General features: G+C 42.7%; 1 protein-coding gene across 1 annotated transcript in view; it reads right to left on the bottom strand.

Moving 5' to 3' along the window:
• LOC137547372 (all-trans-retinol dehydrogenase [NAD(+)] ADH4-like) overlaps positions 1-20,572 on the bottom strand; it is a 45,464-nt gene extending 24,892 nt beyond the window's left edge. The window contains exons 1-4 of the mRNA XM_068270914.1: positions 20,516-20,572; positions 13,379-13,480; positions 5,079-5,220; positions 3,739-3,826 (exon numbers count right to left, since the gene is read on the bottom strand). Coding sequence (XP_068127015.1) covers positions 3,739-3,826; positions 5,079-5,220; positions 13,379-13,480; positions 20,516-20,533 — 350 coding nt within the window. The 5' untranslated portion in view covers positions 20,534-20,572. The remainder of the gene's footprint in view (positions 1-3,738; positions 3,827-5,078; positions 5,221-13,378; positions 13,481-20,515) is intronic.
• Between the last annotated feature and the right edge of the window lie 525 nt (positions 20,573-21,097).

Genomic DNA, 21,097 nt, shown 5'->3' with positions numbered 1-21,097 from the left:
ATTAAAAATCTCCGGGCGCCGTTTGTAAACGTTATTTATCTCCGGCGCCCTTTTTTCCTGCTCGGCGCCCATTAAACGTTATTTATTATGAGAGTGAATGGCGGCGCCCTTCCACAGTACAGTACATCTAAATTTCGCAGTATTACAGCAGCCTAGCTTTGAAGTGAACCGGTGTTACAAGCAAGTGAAGTAAAAACATTATACAGTGCTAGCCAATCGATCATAGAATAATTTTGCATCAATTTTCGCCACACACTGCACAGTTTTTTTTGTACAATTTGATCGTAAAAAATGTATTGAAAGATCGCATCTGATTAAAAAATTGTACCACTAATGGGCACCTAAGTCAGACGTGAATTATATGTAGCCCTTCCTACTTCACTAAGGTGGCTGTTCCCATTGGCCAACACCCTGATTTATGTTCTGCAATTCATCACAGGTGGCAACATCTTTAGTCCTGTCAGGTGATCTCTGCCAGGGCCGGGCCGAGGCAGAGGCTAGAGAGGCTCCAGCCTCAGGGCGCAGTGGAGAGAGCACACAACTCACTCAGCTATCATTCCCCTATTGTGTTTTAAGCAGAGAGAAATAAGAATAGGGGATACATGGCAGTGACTGCAAGCCAGATAGCTATAGATTAAGGTGTTGGGGACCCTGGGGTGCCTCTTAGTCTAATAGCAATCAGTGTGTGACCACTGGGTGGGAGGCATGGCGGCAGGGCCGGTTTAAGCAACAATGGGGCCCCAGGGCAAAATAAACCTGGGCCCCCCCCCCCCCCAACATATACCCCGGAACAAAAATCGGCATTAGGGGACCTTTTTTGCAGCTGGTATAGTCAGGGTGTGAAGTCCCAATCGGTCGGAGCTCCACATTCTGGCTATCCCAGCCTGCATGGGGGACAAGGGGTTAAAAAGTTTCAGGAGGGGGGACCCCACATAATTTTTTTTTTTAACCCATTCGCGTTCCGTCGTTTTCACTTGAGCAATGTTCACCGCCCATTGATTAGCCTATAACTTTATAACTACTTATCACAATGAACTGATCTATATCTTGTTTTTTCCGCAACCAATAAGGCTTTCTTTGGGGGGTACATTTTGATAAGAGCCACTTTACTGTAAATGCATTTTAACAGGAAGAATAAGAAAAAAAACGGAAAAAATCATTATTTCTCAGTTTTCAGCCATTATAGTTTTAAAATAATACATGCCTCCATAATTAAAACTCACGTTTTGCATTTGCCCATATGTCCCGGTTATTACACTATTAAAATTATGTCCCTATCACAATGTATGGCGACAATATTTTATTTGGAAATAAAGGTGCATTTTTTCCGTTTTGCATCTATCACTATTTACAAGTTTAAAATAAAAAAAATATAGAAATATTTCATCTTTACATTGATATTTAAAAAGTTTAGACCCATAGGTAAATATTTACATGTTTTTTTTTATTTACATGTTTTTTTTTAATATTAAACAATTTATTTAGGTATTTTTGGGAGGATGGGATGTAAACCATAGTTTTTTTAATGTAATTGTGTGTTTGATTTTAATTTTTTTTACTTTTTGTTGTAGTTTTACTTTTTGGCCACAAGATGGCGTCCATGAGTTTGTTTACATGACGTCACTCTAAGCGTAACACACGCTTAGAGTGACGCATTGGGGAGGGAACAGCCAGAAAAAGCGAAGCTTCCGAAAGAAGCTGTCGCTTTTTCAGCGGGGGAGAGGAATCAGTGATCGGGCACCATAGCCCGATTCACTGATTGCCTGGCTAACGAACCGCGGGCCGGGAGCACGCGTGCACGCGCTCGATCGCCTGCGGGAGCGCGCGGCAGCGCGCATGGTTCCTAGACATAGTTTCTACGTCCAGGAACCAAAATAGGTTAAATTCCCACACTCTAAACATAAAAAAAAATTGGAAAAATAGAAAAAAATGCCAGGGATCTTCATACAGCCATATTGTGGCTGTATAGAGATCTCTGGCCAAAGCGCTGCAGCTGCGTATAGACCCCCTGGAAACCCCATCAGGAAATGTATTGTGCTTTCGCTTGATGCATGTTGATAGTAGTAAAAATGTTTCTGTACCGTGTTAGCCAAACAATATATGTATGTAGAAAAAAAACAGAGTCTTGTAAAAGTAATACCTTTTAATGGCTAACTGATAAAGTTAAATAATGCAAGCTTTCTGGGATCTAGTCCCCTTCTTCAGGCATATTTCTAGATGTTAGCTGTAGTAAAACACTGATGCAGGGAAGCTGCATGAAGATGGCTAATTCCAAATCTGTGCGGTATGCCATCTTCATGCAGCTTCCCTGCATCAGTGTTTTACTACAGCTAACATCTAGAAATATGCCTGAAGAAGGGGACTAGATCCCAGAAAGCTTGCATTATTTAACTTTATCAGTTAGCCATTAAAAGGTATTGCTTGATGCATGTAAAATTACACTACCGTTAGGTTTGCTACTAAAAGTGACATTTACCGCATTTAAAAGTATACTTTTTTCCTTCGAAACTTTAAAATCGATTTTCTCAAAAACTATAAGGTCTTTTTGAAAAATTGTTTTTTCCTCTTATTCCTAATGATCTCCTTAACATATCCTGCAAATTTAGGGTTTCTAGCATTTAAGGTGGATTTGCTATCAACCATTAAAGTTGGCGGGGTTTTAAATGTGTATTTTTTTTCCTTTGAAACTTTAAAATCGATTTTCTCAAAAACTATAAGGCCGATTTGAAAAAAGACGTGTTCCTCTTGTAGCCACTGGGGGCCCCTACAAGCTCTGGGGCCCTAGGGCAGCTGCCTTCTCTGCCTCTATGGTAGCGCCGGCCCTGCATGGCGGGGCGCACTTTGGTGTCTCAGCCTTGGGTGCTGGAGGTTCTTGTCCCGGCTCTAATCTCTGCATAATGTTTGGTTACTGAGAATTTCAAAGCCAGTACATAATATACCTGGTCCCACAGAATGCTCTGGGGGAAGGGGCAGGAAAATCTGTATAATGTATAATCAGCTTTGGCTAAACATCACTGGCAGGGGAGGTCTACATTCAATATACAGCAATATAGCGGTGGCTGGATGGTGTACTGGTTAAGGGCTCTGCCTCTGACATGGGAGACCTGGGTTCGAATCTTGGCTCTGCCTGTTCAGTAAGCCAGTAATTCAGTAAGGAGTTCATTGGGCAAGACTCCCTAACACTGCTACTGCCTACTGAGTGCGCTCTAGTGGCTGCCTCGCAAGCGCTTTGAGTCCGACAGGAGAAAGGCGCTATACAAATACTGCCATATATCGCTATAACACGTGTTTCTGATGCAGCATCAGAAAATTACTATAAAAGTGGGTATTAATAATTTACTGAATACTTTACTGCATTCTGCTCTATATAACTACAGTGCTTCTTGAATAATCGTCTGTTCAATTGCATTTATTAGGTTCCTGCAGCTGGGACTTTTTTTTCTGATAGATACATGTTGTGGTTTTATTAAATTAAAGCTTCTATTGCTTGTACATGGACACAATTGTGACTCTAAAGATTATAATTCATTAACCTATCATCATCTCTTACTTTCTATTTGGCCTTTATGAGGGTTGCAAATGTTTGACCTCTGAGAGCTAGCAAGTCTACATCCACAGCAGGTTTTCATAATCCCTTCTGTTGTAAAATAAATATTAGTCCAGGAAAACTGTAGCAAAAGCAGGCCCTTTGTTGTTGCTTGGTCATCTGTTATTTGCATTTCATATTGGTAATGTTACCTGATCTTTTGACAAAGGTTTGTTTTGGGACTAAGACAGAATTTGCATTTCCCGCATTGTGGAATATAGAGAGGGATGACTTTGTCACCTGAAAAACAGAATTAATCTTAAGTGTAATCATGTTATTCTTTTCAACTACAAATACTTGTCAATGTATCGCTAATTTATGTCTCACACAAACACAAGTAGTGCGTATCAGGCTGAAAACTCGTTTGTAAATGTCAGGACTTCATTACCTAGAACTGTTGCTGCTTTACAGTCCAGTTTTAGGATTTTGTTTTTATTCCTTTCTGCTTGCCTAATCTATAGTTGAGAATCTTACCACTTAATTTCCATGTAGTCACCTCTAGAGGTCCTCACCTTTAGGGGTCATATGACCTCAATCTCTTAATTGACAACTTGGGTCTTTTTCAGATTAGTGCTAGATCTTGTACTCCCTACATTGTCTCTTTGTCCACACCCTTTTCCAATCGCTAAGAGCATGAGGAAAGCTGCACATCAAGCTGGCTGCGCGCCCTCCATAACTCTTAGTGCTTTCCACAAACTGCCACACACATCCCACAATGCTTTACCCTTTATGCTATGTCAACTGCTGTATTCGTACCTCCCATTGCTCAACACAATGGGATGGGGTGTTTAGTGGCTGTGATTACAGCCATGCCGTCTCCCCGCAGATGCCTGTAAATGGAGTGTGTTGTATGGAGCATGCACCACACTCCCTTCCAGAAGTTCCTGTGAGAGGCCCAAGATGTGGCCCAAGATTATAAAATGACAGAGCCACAGACAGAAGCTCTCTGGAGCTTTTATGCATTTAGTGAGTATTTGGTGGAAAATGAGGGAGGTTCTCCTAGAGTTAAGTGGGCAGTATGCCTTTTTTATTTAAAGGTACACATATATTGATGTGATGCTGTCTATTCTATAATATCAATATACCCATCACTGTGGACTGTGCTGGCATTCTCCATCTTTATTCTTCAATCATCACAAATAGAGCAAGAGTTATTCTGTAGATATCTGCCATTACCAGACATGCGTATCTCTTAATTCCATCTCTGTATTATCGGAAATATAGACATCTGATGATTGTCATTTAATCCAACAAATTTCAGTCAGGGTGGGATTAGAAAATTATTAGCTGTCTCTATAGGCATTCCCCAACATCCAGATAAATTGGATTTTGTTAAATCCGATGCTGCTGTTTTACTTGAGACAATATGGCAACAGAGAACATTTCTTGTGCTGCCCATTCTCCTTCATAGATATAAGTGTGTATGCTTAGCTGAGGTGACTGCACAGACAAAAAGTGAACTTAGCTATATTTTGAAAATGTTTGCCAATACCTGGTTTAACTCTTGTTACACCTGGTCCAACACTTTCCACAATTCCAGCTCCTTCATGGCCAAGTATGACAGGGAACAGGCCCTCTTTGAAATGGGTACTTACAGCATGGGCATCAGTTCTGCAGACTCCAGTGGCAACAATCTTAAAAAGAATGTATTTAGATAATTAGAATCTTAGAGATAAAACTCAGCAGATGGCCAGCAACTTTTCAGGAATTCAAACACAAACAGATTTATATGACCCATCTAAGTTGTACAGGTTCTGAGGCTACTTACACATAATCAGTGCCTAAACTCTATCTAACTAGTCACAAGACCTGTATAATTCATATGTATTCATATTTAAAGGGATAAGTTGACAACACTAATGTATCAATACCTTTCAGATATTTTAATGATAACTAGCAGGGCCGGATTTGTACTCTTCACCGCCCAAGGCCACTGTCACCAGCCGCCCCATACAGTATAGGTAGCGAGATGACCCCTCTCCCCTTACCTTTAGTATAGGTAGCTAGATGAACCCTTCCCCCCTTCCCTCTAGTATAGGTAGCCTGATGACTCCCCAGTATAGGTAGCCAGATGACCTCTTCCCCCCTTTCCCTCCAGTATAGGTAGCCAGATGACCCCTTCCCCCCTTTCCCTCCAGGATAGGTAGCCAGATGACTCCTTTAATTCCTCCTTTTCCCACCTCCCTTTCAGTATAGGTAGCCAGCACACCTTCACACTGCAGCAGCCATCAGTGTCACTCATTTCTCCACTCGTCTCCAATGCAGAAGTTTCCTCTTCCTTTCCCTCTTCAATGCTGCCCAAGTCCATAGCCAGCGGCCACAGTGCAAACGTGCACAGAGAAGAAGGTGGCTGCTGCACAGGCAGCTAGCGGCAGAGTACCAAGGTCAGGTGCTCGCCTGATCTCTGTGCATTACAGCATTTGCAAGTTTACAAATGCTACACCAGTTTAGCCTACTGTTTTGGTGCCATTGCTCCTGTGGTGCCCTAGGCCATGGCCTGCACGGCCTTGGCCTAAATCCGGCCCTGATAACTAGTATTTATTTAGAAAGTGGTAGGCCAAATTTACAAATGTTTCCAGTTTGGAAAATAATCAGCCTCTCTGTCTGTGTATGTAAAATGAATTTGTTTCCAGCAATGTAATTTTTCTTGAATTTTCGTGATATCAGCGAGCCATTATGCATAATATAGCAGAGTACAGAGGCGCCAATAGGATAAAACACACTAAAAGGTTTAAAAATATTCGAGTGGTGGTGGTGGACCAACCGACCCAAAAACAGACTTGATGCTGCCAGTATAGTCAAACGATTTATTTATATACTCCAAGAACAACTGCGACGCGTTTCACGGGCAAGATCCCGCTTGTTCAGGCATTAAACAACAGGAGTATCACACAGCTCTAGGTCCCGAACAGGTTTGGCACATCTGTTATTATGCATAATGCAGTCTGAAACAGTGCATCTAAAGTTTCACATCACAACCGTAATGAATTCCAGGGGAACTGTTTGGTACGAAGCAGGTAAAATGGATGCGAGGAGCACCAGGGGATTTAGGCGCAATGCAATTTGCACCTATGGTGGCACTCAGTGTGTAATTTGGGTGCTGGGCAGCAGAGTTTAGCTATACAGAGGTGTAGCTATGCGGGGACAAGGGAGGACATATTTCCCCAGGTGCAGCACTGTAAGGGCACTCAGCACAGCCACTGTACTCCCATATGCATGAGAGGCAGCTTAAAAACAGACTAGTGCCTACCTGCAAAAGAGTGCAAGCCCCACTTGTGGGTTCAAGGTGCGTTTGTAGTTCCTGGGGGGGCTCAGCGCATCTCTGATGGAGGCCATTCAGAGGCGGCCTGGTGTTGTGCTGATCCACCTTTTGCACAATTTTCAATTTTCGATTTTATTTGATTAGCCGCACCCAGGCTATGCATATACATAGGTTAGGATTTAGTTAGTGTTAGGCCTCTCCCATGGAGGATTGACTTCTTCGCAGTGGGAGGGATGAGTACTTAATAGGTTGCATGCAAGCTGTTAATGGAAACCAACATCCTCCTCTAGTGGTAGACAGGTCATGTGTATGCTCGATGTGTATTCGACCCCACAAGTGGGGCTTGCACTCTTTTGCAGGTAGGCACTAGTCTGTTTTTAAGTAGCGCTGCTCATTTCCTTGCTATGAGAGGCAGCTTGCTGGCTGGCCGAAGTGCCCCTGCCTCTCTCCCTCCCTCTGCAGAGGAGTGCAGAAGCATTAACAGCAGCAGAAAAAGCAGGGCACATCGGCACATCTGGCTATCTAAACGGGGGAAGGGGGGCACATTTGGCTATTTAAAAAGGCGGGCAAATTTGGCTATTTAAAGGGGTGCACATCTGGCTATCTGATTGGTCACATTTGGCTATTTAAACAGTGGGAAGGGATATGGCTATCTAAACAGCATTTGTAAATTTGATTCCACCCATGACCACAACCCCATTCTGATGCATTGCAACGTCCACTTTGCCCAGTGGGGGCTTAAAAACTGTCTTAGTTCATGGAGCTGAAAACCCTAGCTACGCCTCTGCGGCTATAGTATAGCTGAACTCTGGTTAGCGAGAACTCCCAAAAGCTGGGGATTGGTAATAGGTGCTCGGCTGTAGTATAGCCAAGCGTTGTTTGGCTTTAACTTCGGCTCCAGTGGTGATCAAAATTGGGTGTTTTGCTACAGTATAGAGCTGGGGGTAACATTTAGTAGCATGGTTCGGCAATAGCGTCGCCAAACTTCATCGTGGGGATGGAACTACTTAGTGTTAGCTGTAGGTAGGTGGAGAGCATAGTGTTATGTCTGGTACACACTATGCAATTTCCTGTCAGATAGACAGGTTGAATCGATTATTTCCAACAGGTCTGAATTCATTTCCAATAATTTTTTCTGATCAATTTTGTGTAGAAATGATCAGAAGATCATTCAGAAAAATGATCGGAAATCAGATCGGACCTGTCTGAAATAATCAATTGACTCAGGGTGCATGGTGTGTATAAGGTTGGTGTGTAAAAGGATAAGGATGAATGACAAACCACATCCTACCTAATAAAACCCCTGTGTTTCTGCGTCCCATGTCCGTGTGTGTGTGTTTTTGTGCTTTGCGCTTGTGCAGGGACAAAGAGACACTGAGGGGGAGTGACACGCGGCTTCCAGGAGCGGACGGGGCCAGCGGGTGGGCGTGAGCGCATGCCCGGCGGGCGTGAGAGCATGCGCAGCTGGTGTGCACGCGCGTATGGCGGGCGGATGTGCAGTGACATGTGGTGGTGACAGACCTAGAGCCCGTTTTTAAACGGGCTTAGGCCAGCTAGTAAATATATAAGAGTCCAATCTTTATTATATCAAAAATACAACATTTTTCAGTAAAATGGTTTTAGTATCTAAAAATATTTTCAAAGACAACTATGCTGTACACTTTGTTTACATAATGATTTGGCCCAAATCATTATGTAAACAAGGTGTACAGCATATTTTTCGTGCAAAGATTGTATAATACTCCTTGGAATTATTAATCCTGTGTCTTTGTCTTTTTGATATAGAAACCATTTTACTGAAGCATTTTGTATTTTTGATATAATAGAGATTGGACACTTATATACAGTGGGATTCGAAAGTTTGGGCAACCTTGTTAATCGTCATGATTTTCCTGTATAAATCGTTGGTTGTTACGATAAAAAATGTCAGTTAAACATATCATATAGAAGACACACACAGTGATATTTGAGAAATGAAATTAAGTTTATTGGATTTACAGAAAGTGTGCAATAATTGTTTAAACAAACTTAGGCAGATGCATAAATTTGGGCACTACAAAAAGAAATGAAATCAATATTTAGTAGATCCTCCTTTTGCAGAAATTACAGCCTCTAAACGCTTCCTGTAGGTTCCAATGAGAGTTTGGAATCTGGTTGAAGGTATTTTGGACCATTCCTCTTTACAAAACATCTCTAGTTCATTCAGGTTTGATGGCTTCCAAGCATGGACAGCTATCTTTAACTCACACCACAGATTTTCAATTATATTCAGGTCTGGGGACTGAGATGGCCATTCCAGAACGTTGTTTTTGTTCCTCTGCATTAATGCCTTAGTGGATTTTGAGCAATGTTTAGGGTCGTTGTCTTGTTGAAACATCCCCCGGCGCACCTTCAGCTTTATCACTAATTCCTAGATATTGGTCCCCAGAATCTGCTAAAACTGAGTGGAATCCATGCGTCCCTCAACTTTGACAAGATTCCCAGTCCCTGCACTAACCACACAGCCCCACAGCATGATGGAACCACCACCATATTTTACCGTAGGTAGCAGGTGTTTTTCTTGGAATGCTGTGTTCTTTTTTTATGCTGGCCACAAAAGTGATGGCAAAGATGTTTCAAGGGGTCTAACACCTGGAGGCGGGCATGGCGGAGTGGGATATACGGCAAAAGTTCCAGGGAAAAATCTGGATTTGACGCACAGCAGTGTTTTAAGGGCAGAAATCACATTGCATGCTAAATTGGAGGCCTAAAGTGCTTTAAAACATCTTGCATGTGTATACATCAATCAGGTAGTGTAATTAGTGTACTGCTTCACACTGACAGACCAAACTCACTGTGTAACACACCACAAACAGCTGTTTGTGTAGTGACGGCCGTGCTGGACTGGTGCGCGCCATGGCGAGAGTGCAGGTGATAGCGGTTTTCAAGCCCATATGGTCGCCGGGCTGAAGTAGCTCAATGATAGAACAACAGTGACTGTCCAGCTGATCGAATTTGGTCTGTCCACAATGAAGCAACAACCTTATTATCTTGGGTGTGCCCCCAACCGGCACACTCGTATAGCTGGCGATCATTGCTTCATTGTGATACCCAAGCCCCTTCCACGCGGCAAGTTAATGATCACAAAGGGGAATTGACACCTGTACATGCCTTTTGTTTTGTCACATGGCGTGCAGGCAAAGATGCTGTGTGTGTGGGGACTGACGTAGTCTTTGGGCAGGCAGTAGCCCTCCGGGATCCATACCTCATTCATTTTAATGAAGATGAGGTACTGAACACTTTTCTTGACCTAGGCGACTTCTCTTCTCACTGACAATGCCTCCAGCTGTGCTGAAGGTCCTTTCTGACAAGACACTTGAGGCAGGGCAAGACAGAAGTTGGATGGCAAATTGTGACAGCTCTGGCCACAAGTCAAGCCTGCGCACCCAGTAGTCTAGGGGTTCATCGCTGCTCAGACTGTCAATGGTTCTTTCTCTACCATCGTTAAAGAAAGGGTATGGTCGGGGAATCAGGGTTTGATTCCGGTCCAGAGTGGGAGCCTGAGAAACGGCTACCACCACACATCCAAGGAAGGCAGCAGGCACGGCACGCAAGTCCCGACTCGGGGAGGTAGTGACGAAAAATAACAATGCAGGACTCTTTCGAGGTCCTGAATAATGATGAGTACACTTGAAATCCTTTAAAGGGAGTCTGCCATTAATTCAATTGTGTGCTCATCTTTCTTTGGTACTTTCTGCACCATAGTGACCACGGGTAATGGCGGGGGAATCAGGGTTCAATTCCGGTCCGGAGTGGGAGCCTGAGAAATGGCTACCACCACACATCCAAGGAAGGACCCAATGTGCTGTATAAGTAATGTACCTGCCCTGACCATGCTTTGCAGACCAGGCATCTGTGGTCAGATGGACCCTTGACCCAACGCTGTATGCCAGAGATGGCACCACTTGCTTTTAACGAGAATCTGTTATGGAGGGCAAGTCTGCCATCCATTCAAGTGAAAGGTATGCACTGACTCCCAGGTATATTACAATGTGCAGTGACAGATGCAGTGAAAGGTATTCAGTGACTGCTGGTATAACAATGTGCAGTCACATAGGTGCAGTGAACAGATATGCAGTGACTGTTATATAAAACTGTGTGCTGTCACACAGGTGCAGTGAACAGGTATGCAGTGACTGGTATAAATTAGAGAACCGGCGAACTTCGGTGGTTTGCGTTCGCGGAGAACCGCGAACTTTTCCGGAAGTCCGATTCGCCCCCATAGGGCATCATTAGGGTCAACTTTGACCCTCTACATCACAATCAGCAAGCACATTGTAGCCAATCAGGCTACACTCCCTCCTGGAGCCCCATGCCCCCTTATAAAAGGCAGGCAGCGTCAGGCTTTTCACTCACTCGAGTGCCTGCAGTAATTAGAGAAGGGAGAGCTGCTGTGCAGAGACCTATAGGGAAAGCTTAGTTAGGCTCTTGTAGGCTTTTTAGCTTGCTCCTTGCTGATTCCTATTGCTAAAAAAAAGCACCCCTCAACAGCTCTTTTGAGAGCTAATCTTGTTCTTATGATCTTTTTTTTTTTTTTTTGTGTGCGTGTGTCTCACAGACACTTGTGTTGCATAGACAGCCTTGGTAATTCCTACTGTGTGTGCCACTGCCAGGCCCAGCACATTCAGTGACTACCTGTCCGGTACCCGTCTGTGTGTGACAGGTGCACATTATAATACGCATCACTGCATATACCTACCTGTTGTTCACAGTGCACCCACCTACCTACGTGAGCGCTCACAGTGTCACTGTGTCTGTCCGGTACCTGTCTGTGTGTGACAGGTGCACATTGTAATACCCATCACTGCATATACCTACCTGTTGTTCACAGTGCACCCACCTACCTACGTGAGCGCACGCAGTGTGATATTTAATACCACCAGTCACTGTACCTGTTCACTGAACGTCTGTAGGACCGGTGCACATTTGTAATACCCATCACTGCATATACCTACCTGTTGTGTTGAGTGCACCCACCTACTTACGTGAGTGCACGCAGTGTGATATACCACTCCGTGCAACTATGCGTTACAATGAGTTTAAGGGTGATGTCACAGCACAACGCAATAAAGGTACCACTGCCAGTAATCCTTCTCCCATGTCCACGCAGGCAAGGACAGGACGCTCCAGCGATCCCATGGTGATGTCGGACATGCGGACATTCTTTAGTCCAACGCCTCGCCTTAGCCCTTCCGGATCCACCCTCCACCAACGCCTGGACCGGCAGGTAGCCGACTACCTGGCCTTAAGTGTGGCTGTAGACACTGTGAGCAGCGATGAACCCTTGGACTACTGGGTGCGCAGGCTTGACCTGGGGCCAGAGCTGTCACAATTTGCCATCCAACTCCTGCCTCAAGCGTCCTGTCAGAAAGGACCTTCAGCGCAGATGGAGGCATTGTCACTGAGAAGAGAAGTCGCCTAAGTCACAAAAGTGTTCAGTACCTCAGCTTTATCAAAATGAATGAGGCATGAATCCCGGAGGGCTACTGCCCGCCCGAAGACTAAGTCAGTCCCGACACACAGCATCTCTGCCTGCACGCCGCTTGACTGCCTTCTCCGCCACCATCTACAGGGTGCAGGACACCGGCGGATTCCTGCTAGCAGCGGTCGCTATAATAATTTTTCTGGTACGTGTACATGCCTGCCTAATTTTTCTGGCTGCAACAACAAAACAAAAGGCATGTACATGTGCCAATTCTCCTTTGTGATCATTACCTTGCCGCGGTGAAGGGGCTTGCGTATCACAATGAAGCCATGACCGACGGCGATATGAGGGGACACTCATATCACCGTCAAATTGTGTCCTGCCTAATTTTATGTAAATAATTATTGCGCACTTTCTGTAAATCCAATAAACTTCATTTCACTTCTCAAATATCACTGTGTGTGTCTCCTATATGATATGTTTAACTGACATTTTTTATTGTAATAATGAACGATTTATACAGGAAAATCATGACGATTAACAAGGTTGCCCAAACTTTCGCATCCCACTGTATTTATGTGGTTTCTCAGTCATCCTTTTCTCCTTATTAACACGTTATAATTTGAGTGTGGTGGTCTACCTGCATGGGGATATTTACTATTTTTGAGCTATTTAGACTCTTCTCCGAACTATTTTATGTGTGCATGGTGTGTACCAGGCATTAGGTGTAGTAAAAGTGAAGATTTGTGCTAGGCATAGGTAGGGGAGAGTTAGTGTGAGGTTTAGGTTACAGAGGGGGTAGTAGAATATTGGTAAAATGACCGATATTCTGCTTTCAGAAACATTTCACACTCATTTTACCAGGTGTCTCTTTTTTAATGTACGTGTTTTGATGCATGTTGCAACTGAAGTTCTGATGAGACCTTGGATGTTCCTACATATATGGCAGCTAATAGGGGTTGTCAGCTCTGAAGGTCAGATTCTTGCCATTATTTTCTATGCGTCCCATTATCCTCTGCATTCTGTAGAGTGGCCACCTATAAATCAAAAACAAAAAAGAAGTTACCTTTATTCGAACTTCATTATCCTTTGGGGGAGCTACCTCTATTTCCTCGATACTGAATGGCTTGCCTGCTTCCCAAGCTACTGCTGCCTTGCATTTGATAACCTGCAAACAGCAATAAGAAAACATACAACAGTTTATTCTACCTTACACTGTGCAATGAAACACAAATAAACACTAACTTTAGTTTTGTGTATTCGTTTTTTGTGTGTGTGTATTTAGGTCCAGGTCGAGGTCTTTTCATCATTTTTGGAGGGTATTCTTTTAAATATTTTATACTGTAAATCTTAAGTAGAGTTGGGCCGAACGGTTCGCCGGCGAACCTGGTTCGCGCGAACCTAGGTGGTTCGCGTGCGGGTACCGCACGCGAACTTTATTGCGGAAAAGTTCGCCCCATTGCGGTTCGCCCCATAATGCACTGAGGGTCAACTTTGACCCTCTACATCACAGTCAGCAGGCCCAGTGTAGCCAATTAGGCTACACTAGCCCCTGGAGCCCCACCCCCCCTTATATAGGCAGGCAGCGGCGGCCGTGGCCACTCGTGTGCCTGCATTAGTTAGAGTAGGGCGAGCTACTGCAGTCTCTCATAGGGAAAGATTAGTTAGCCTTAGCTTGTCCCTGGCTGCATACCTGTTCATTGATCCTGCCACTGCATACCTGTTCATTGATCCTGCCACTGCATACCTGTTCATTGATCCTGCCACTGCATACCTGTTCATTGATCCTGCCACTGCATACCTGTTCAGTGATCCTGCCACTGCATACCTGTTCATTGATCCTGCCACTGCATACCTGTTCATTGATCCTGCCACTGCATACCTGTTCATTGATCCTGCCACTGCATACCTGTTCAGTGATCCTGCCACTGCATACCTGTTCATTGATCCTGCCACTGCATACCTGTTCTGTGAACCCACCACTGCATACCTGTTCTGTTCAGTGGACCCGCCACTGTATACCTGTTTAGTGAACCCGCCACTGCATACCTGTTCTGTTCAGTGGACCCGCCACTGTATACCTGTTCAGTGGACCCGCCACTGCATACCTGTTCTGTTCAGTGAACCCGCCACTGCATACCTGTTCTGTTCAGTGGAGTTTGGTGTGTCAGTGTGAAGCAGTACCTTAATTACACTCCCTGATTGATGTATACACATGCAAGATGTTTTAAAGCACTTTAGGCCTGTCATTTAGCATTCAATGTGATTTCTGCCCTTAAAACGCTGCTTTGCGTCAAATCCAGATTTTTCCCGGTGACTTTTGGCGTGTATCCCACTCCGCCATGCCCCCCTCCAGGTGTTAGACCCCTTGAAACATCTTTTCCATCACTTTTGTGGCCAGCATAATTTTTTTTTTTTTTCAAAGTTCGCATCCCCATTGAAGTCTATTGCGGTTCGCGAACTTTAACGCGAACCGAACCTTCCGCGAAAGTTCGCGAACCCGGTTCGCGAACCTAAAATCGGAGGTTCGGCCCAACTCTAATCTTAAATACCTTGTGATTCAGTAGTAGTATCGTCTATCAAAAATAATGAATAGAATGACAAACTCTTTCTAAAGGGCCAGAACCTTTCCACTGTGCAGACTACAGTTCATTATGCGAGAAAGCTAGACAGTTATCTTACTTTTCTGTCTTGCATGTGACTTCACACAGCATTTAGAATGTAATTATTTCTAGTTTCAAAGGAAAGATAGACTTGTATAGTAAGACATTGCTTACAAATATAGCATATTTGTAAGCTTGCAAAAAAGGCCAGTGGCTAAGAGAACAGTATAGCTCTGGGAAGCTGGCCCTCTACAATCAGCCTTTGACACAGCACTATACTGGGGCACTCGCCTCACTGCCCTAACGCTGTCCCAGTGCAAGTCTGATGACACGCGTGCGCCCTTGATAGGAAACCATGTATGTAGATCGGCGTGTGGCTGTGTGCCCAGAGCCAGCGGAGGGACGAGCGAAGGCTGCAGACAGGTAAAGTATACCTTGCACTGGGCACCGGAGGACGTTTATCATTAGGGGGGAAAGCGTTGGGGATTTGACTGCATTCGTCGAATGTTGCAAAATTGCAAGCCTTTCCCACCGCTCCCCCGATCGAGCAAGTTGGCCCAACATCTTGCAGCATGCGCAATCGACAATGCAAATGATTTTCGTCCCGAAGTAGGTTGCATTCTCAGTCGGGCATGCACTTACAATAATCGATTGGCTGCCAAGTTGCCTGATGTATGGCTACCTTATTTTACAGATGGGTATTGAATCCGAATGGTAATAATCCTGATTCAAATCTTCTTGTCTGGAAAATACAATCTCTAGTCTTTAGTGTCCAGCAATGCTTAGCTACTAAGATAAGAAATTACACACACAGTGTTTCTCTCCCTCCTGCCTTCCTCCTGCCTATATTCCTCCCACTGCCCCCCCCCCCCCCCCGCGTGCGTAGAGTCGTGAAACACAGATTAGGGGCTGGAGTGGTTTTTCTGTGATCTATCCACACATTAGCAGCTAGCTAGCAAGCATGCAAGTAAGGCTAGCAAATAAGGATTAAAACTAGCCAAATACATTTGTAGGTAATGCTTCTTCAATAACAACACCAACATTTGGTCTGCTCTGCTCAAAAACCTCGGCATTCTGTTTGTGATGTGTACAATTGGTTCCTGTCCATGTTGAATTAGTTAGCCTTAATTTTATCACCTGAGTTCGGCAAAAAACATCTAAAGCTCACCGTACAAACATCAGTTTTAATCACCCAAATGAGCCCCACCAGCCAGCTATTGTTCCTCCATTGTGCCCCCCCCCCCCCCCCAAAAAAAAAAAAAATTTGAAGCTGGAGCCGCCACTGCAATAAGCACAAATACAAATTCCATAATATTTGGTCAGTGCTACATTTGTGCCCATTAGTACTGCGCAAAACATCCAGTGACAACAGCTTAAAGACTCTTAACAGGTATAGTTGGTTTGTGCCACATTTTCTGCCCATTTATGCTGCAGAAAACACTGTTCAATCTCTTTTAAATTTGGAAATGTAGATCTCTAGTTCACCCTAATCCTGGGAGAACTTTTAACCTTTATAAAAATCTGTAATATCTCCAAAACTATGACTGATTTCTGTGACACAAAATGACAAATAAATGCTATCGTCTTCAAAACAAAAGCAACGCAGATCATAATTTTTGCAGCACAAATGTAGCATTAACCAAACTCAGTTGAATTTTTACTTATGTTGATTGTAAAGGCCAGCTTTGCAGTTCTGACTAGTATGCTTGTTTTGCAGCATTAGAGTTTTAGGTTAAAATACTGTCACAACACCCACTAATCCTAGCAGAAATTTCCAATTGCCCAGGAATGGGAAGGATTTGAGCCAATCAAATCCAGCAGCTGCTGATCAATGAGCAGACAGCTGGCTAATAAACAGCTAGAGTCTTTGATTGGCTACATTTTTATCCCTTTCTGGTTTGCATGTTAAAAGAATTTTTCCTCATTCCTACCATTCCTACCTGCCCTTGGAACACAACTGTATGTATAAACTAGTATATGTCAGTGTTACTATGTGACATTGCACAACATTTTACACATTCTGCAAAAAAACACAATCACGTATATTATAGTACACCGTTTATGCACCGTTTCACATGATAGCTACTTTAATGCCATTAAATAGGATTTTTAACTTAATTAGGCAACAACTCTAGCCTTTTATTAAAAACTGTCAAGTTATTAACAATATCTGGTTAATGAACATCAATTACATATAACTTGATGGACACCATCCAGATTTTACACCTCATATTCATTCCACCATTTTTAACCCCCTGGCAGGAAACATGATAATGTTCTACAAGAGTTCTTCACAGTGTGCTCTGAAGTAATTGGGCCCATTCAAATGTGAAGAATTTCCAAAGTTCTGAACAATGCTGGCAATTTTTATTTTTAATAAAAACGATTATAGTAGAAGCTCAAATTATTTATTGAACTGTGTTTTACCACAGTATGAATAAAATGTTGCAAACACAGCAAATAATAATTCCAGTCAACTGTTTAGCTGTATAGGGGAGGTAGCGGGGCCACTTGCCACTAAGAAACTGTATGGGGGGGAGGCATTAGACACCAGGGGAATATATAAGGTAGGGAGGTGGCCACTAGATTTGAGGTTGGTCCGCAACTTGATTCCTGTGTTCAATTTTGGCCCACTTTATATTATTTAGACTAGGGGTGTCAAACTCAAATACAAAGTGCTGCACAATACAGAACAACAGTGCATGGAAAATTAAGAGGTGTAAAGAGATATTGGGGCATTAAAATACATGTGTTCAGACAGCTAGTGCAAAACAGCATCATGCACGGTACTCAGTTTGCGTAAGGCACATTATACACATAACACGAATGTTGATTGCACAGCGTACAGTATTCTGGGTAGCAACCAGTAACCAAACAGCACATGCAACTTTTAAAGATGGTTACTGAACAGTGTACTATGTGTTCTACTTTAAATCAATATTCGCTTTGCATTTATAATGTGCGTTATGCAACCTATGTATTACGCATTACGTAGTGTTTCTAATTCTAACAATCAATAACAATTTGCGCTCATACATTTTCAGTGCAGGGGAATTATACCGGGTTTTTGTGGCTCAACCCCAATGCCTATTTCGGGGAAGGGTTGTTTATTACAGCAAAACAATTCCAAAGCACATGCTGCATGTATTACAACAGCATGGCCCTGTACCAAAATAGTCTGATAACAAAAGTGGCTTGTCTGTGGACAGAAATTTTTGGTGTATTATAAAATGAGGAATGTGACAAGAAAGATCTTGAACTGCTGAACAGCTGAAATCTTATCAGGTAATAATAGGACAACATTTCATTTTCAAGGCTACAGCAACTACTCTCTTTAGTTCACAGATGTTTGCAAAATATAGTTAAAGGAAGAGGTAATACATCGTAGTGGTAAATATGTCTCAGCATCACCTTTCTTTATTTGTGTTGCAGGTATCAAAATTAGCATTTTTTTAAAGTAATATTTCTCAGTTTCAAAGTTTGTCACGCATTTTACTTCTATTTAAATGATATACAACATCCCAAACCTTAACAACCCCAGGCTTTTTGTACAAATTCTACATATCTGAAATTTAATGTAAGGAGGATCTATAGTGAAAATAACACAATGAATAAAATTGTTTATTTTTTTTTTTTTTTTACAATAATAATGTGTACATTATTTAGTCACTGTTTGACCATTGTACAATCTCTCCTCACCCTGATTTATATTCTGAAACTTATCACAGATGCCAAAATCTTTAGTGCTGTTAGATGCAGCTCTGCGGAATGTTTGTGTCTAAGAATTCCAAAGCCAGTAAAAATAATACTTGGTCTCCCAGAATGCTCTAGGGGGTGAATTCCACATAGCTAAACAGCCTAGGCTAAACATCACTGAGAGGGCAGGGCTACATACCAATATTTTGCAATATATAGAAACAGAAAGTGTTTCTTATGCTGAAACTAAGAAAATACAGTAAATGTGTTTATCCTGAATAATTGACTGCATTCTACTATCAGTCACTACAGTGCCTCTTTAACGCTTAAGGGGCCCATACACCTAACGATTTTCCCGCCGATATACAGCAGATTCGATCACTGTGATCGAATCTGCTGTGAAATCGTCGCGCAAACGCTGACAGAACGATCGATTTCTGTCTGGAATCAATCGTTCCCGTCGATTCCCGTCGATCCGTCCGTGGGGAAGATTTTTTCCGATTGCCGGCGGGTCGGGAGTGCGTCGATAGCCGCGTTTGAATGCCCGACGACCAACGCAATACAGCAGAGATAGCTGCAGCTTCACTGAGCTTTAGGTCCCGGCAGGAAGTTTAAACAGTAGAGCGCCCTCTACTGTTTAATCTTCCCCTGGACAGGAAGATCAGCATCTGCAAAAGATCTGTTCCTGCAAAAGATCCGTGCCTGCAAAATGCATTCATAGTCTATGATATCTGCAGATCATCATACACACCTGGTTTAAGAGACATTCATCTGCAGATCAGATCCACCAGGATGGATTTTCAGATCTGCAGATGATTGTCTGATCTGCAGATGAATGTCAGTTAAACAAGGTGTGTATGATGATCTGCAGATCTCATAGACTATGAATGCAATTTGCAGGAACGAATCTTTGGCAGGAACAGATCTTTTGCAGATACTGATCTTTTGTGTCTGTACAGCATCTGAGTGTGCAGCATCTTGCAAAGCTTTTTTTCTGATGGGGAGTTCAGCTCCATAGAAAAGACTGTGAAGGTATGGCTCTCATACTACATGGAAAGGGGTAAAATTGGTCTGTGATTTTTCATTTTCAAAAGACTATGGTCTGATGTGTGTATGTGGCCTAAGAATACCCTATCTAGGATACACCAAACTAATTATATAGCTGCTAAAGATGTCCTGGAAAATGAATAGGAAGTAAAATGGTGAAAAGGACATTTGCAGGTGTGAGAAAATGAGAAAGATGAGACAGGACAGTAGGAAAGTGGGCATAAATAGAGAAAATTACATTATACTGCTATTGGCAGAACAGATATTGGCCCATATGCAATTCCCTTCTTCTCTGAAGTTGAAACACCTTGTCATAAAATGCCATTTAAACCACCAGCAATCAAAAAAATACTCTATACCATTTAGCACCCTGAAAGTTTAAAGTGATCACTTGCTTCCAATAATATAATAAAAACTAGATACATTTTAAGCATGCAGATTCATTGTAAAGTGATATTTTTAGGTTTCTGTTCTAGATATACATGAAGACATACATGAGACGAAACACAAATACTGTCTATAAGATGTAAGTTCTCTGCATTGTACTAAATCTTGTACCTATGATATTGCATATTGGATTTATTTATTTATTTGGCATTGAGCTGCAATAAAAACATAGCCTTGTATTACACTAGCAATTATTCAATTATGAGTACTGTATCTGTAAAATATTTTAAGTGTGCTTCTAATTTACTTGTAATGTGATATTTCAGTCCTTGCTGCAGACTGGGATGTATAGGCTCATTGCATTCTTGCCCTGTATATCGGACGCTGATTGCAAACTACTAGTAACATTGGGGTGGAGAAAGGAAAAATAAACAAAAAAGATTAAATGATGAACAAGTATATTTTCTTACTTTCCCAGCTGTGCTCATTATGACGTCTCTAGAAGAAGCTGTTGGATGTGCTGGCTGCTTTCTCCAAGTGCATAGAGTGCTGTCTGATATGGGTTAAATATCATAGAGTATTACCAGCCCATAACCCTCCTAGTCCTTCCCTGTCAATCCTCCTCCCTAGTATTACTGTACTTCAGTGCAGATAATGCTACTGTATCACAAAGGCATAGCTGGACATAGGTGGAAACCAAAATGCAGATCTTTTTAAGGAACGGCCTTAGATTTTATAATCATCTTGTATTCAGAACTTTCTCCCAGATTTTTGAACTGTAAAGCAATGCGATTGAGCTGTTGTTCATAAGTTAATAGAAAATAAATAGCAAATAAGAATCTTTATGTTATTAAATGTTCGTTAGAGTCATTGGAGAGGTAAGCCACCTCTTGTTTTATTGTGCTTTTAACAAAGTTTTATCCATCCTCGTCACCTCTTCACCCTTGCTGTCATAAATTAATAGAAAAGGTCTACTTGTGGATTATTACACTGGTGAGAAATATTGTATAATCAACTGAATTTCTTTCTGCTGATTAATGGGAGTTGCTTGG

The sequence above is a fragment of the Hyperolius riggenbachi genome, chromosome 1 (genome assembly GCF_040937935.1).
Source record: "Hyperolius riggenbachi isolate aHypRig1 chromosome 1, aHypRig1.pri, whole genome shotgun sequence".
In the NCBI taxonomy this organism is placed as follows: Eukaryota; Metazoa; Chordata; class Amphibia; order Anura; family Hyperoliidae; genus Hyperolius; species Hyperolius riggenbachi.
Note: the sequence above shows the minus strand (reverse complement) of the source record. Positions and strands in the feature narration are given on the sequence as shown.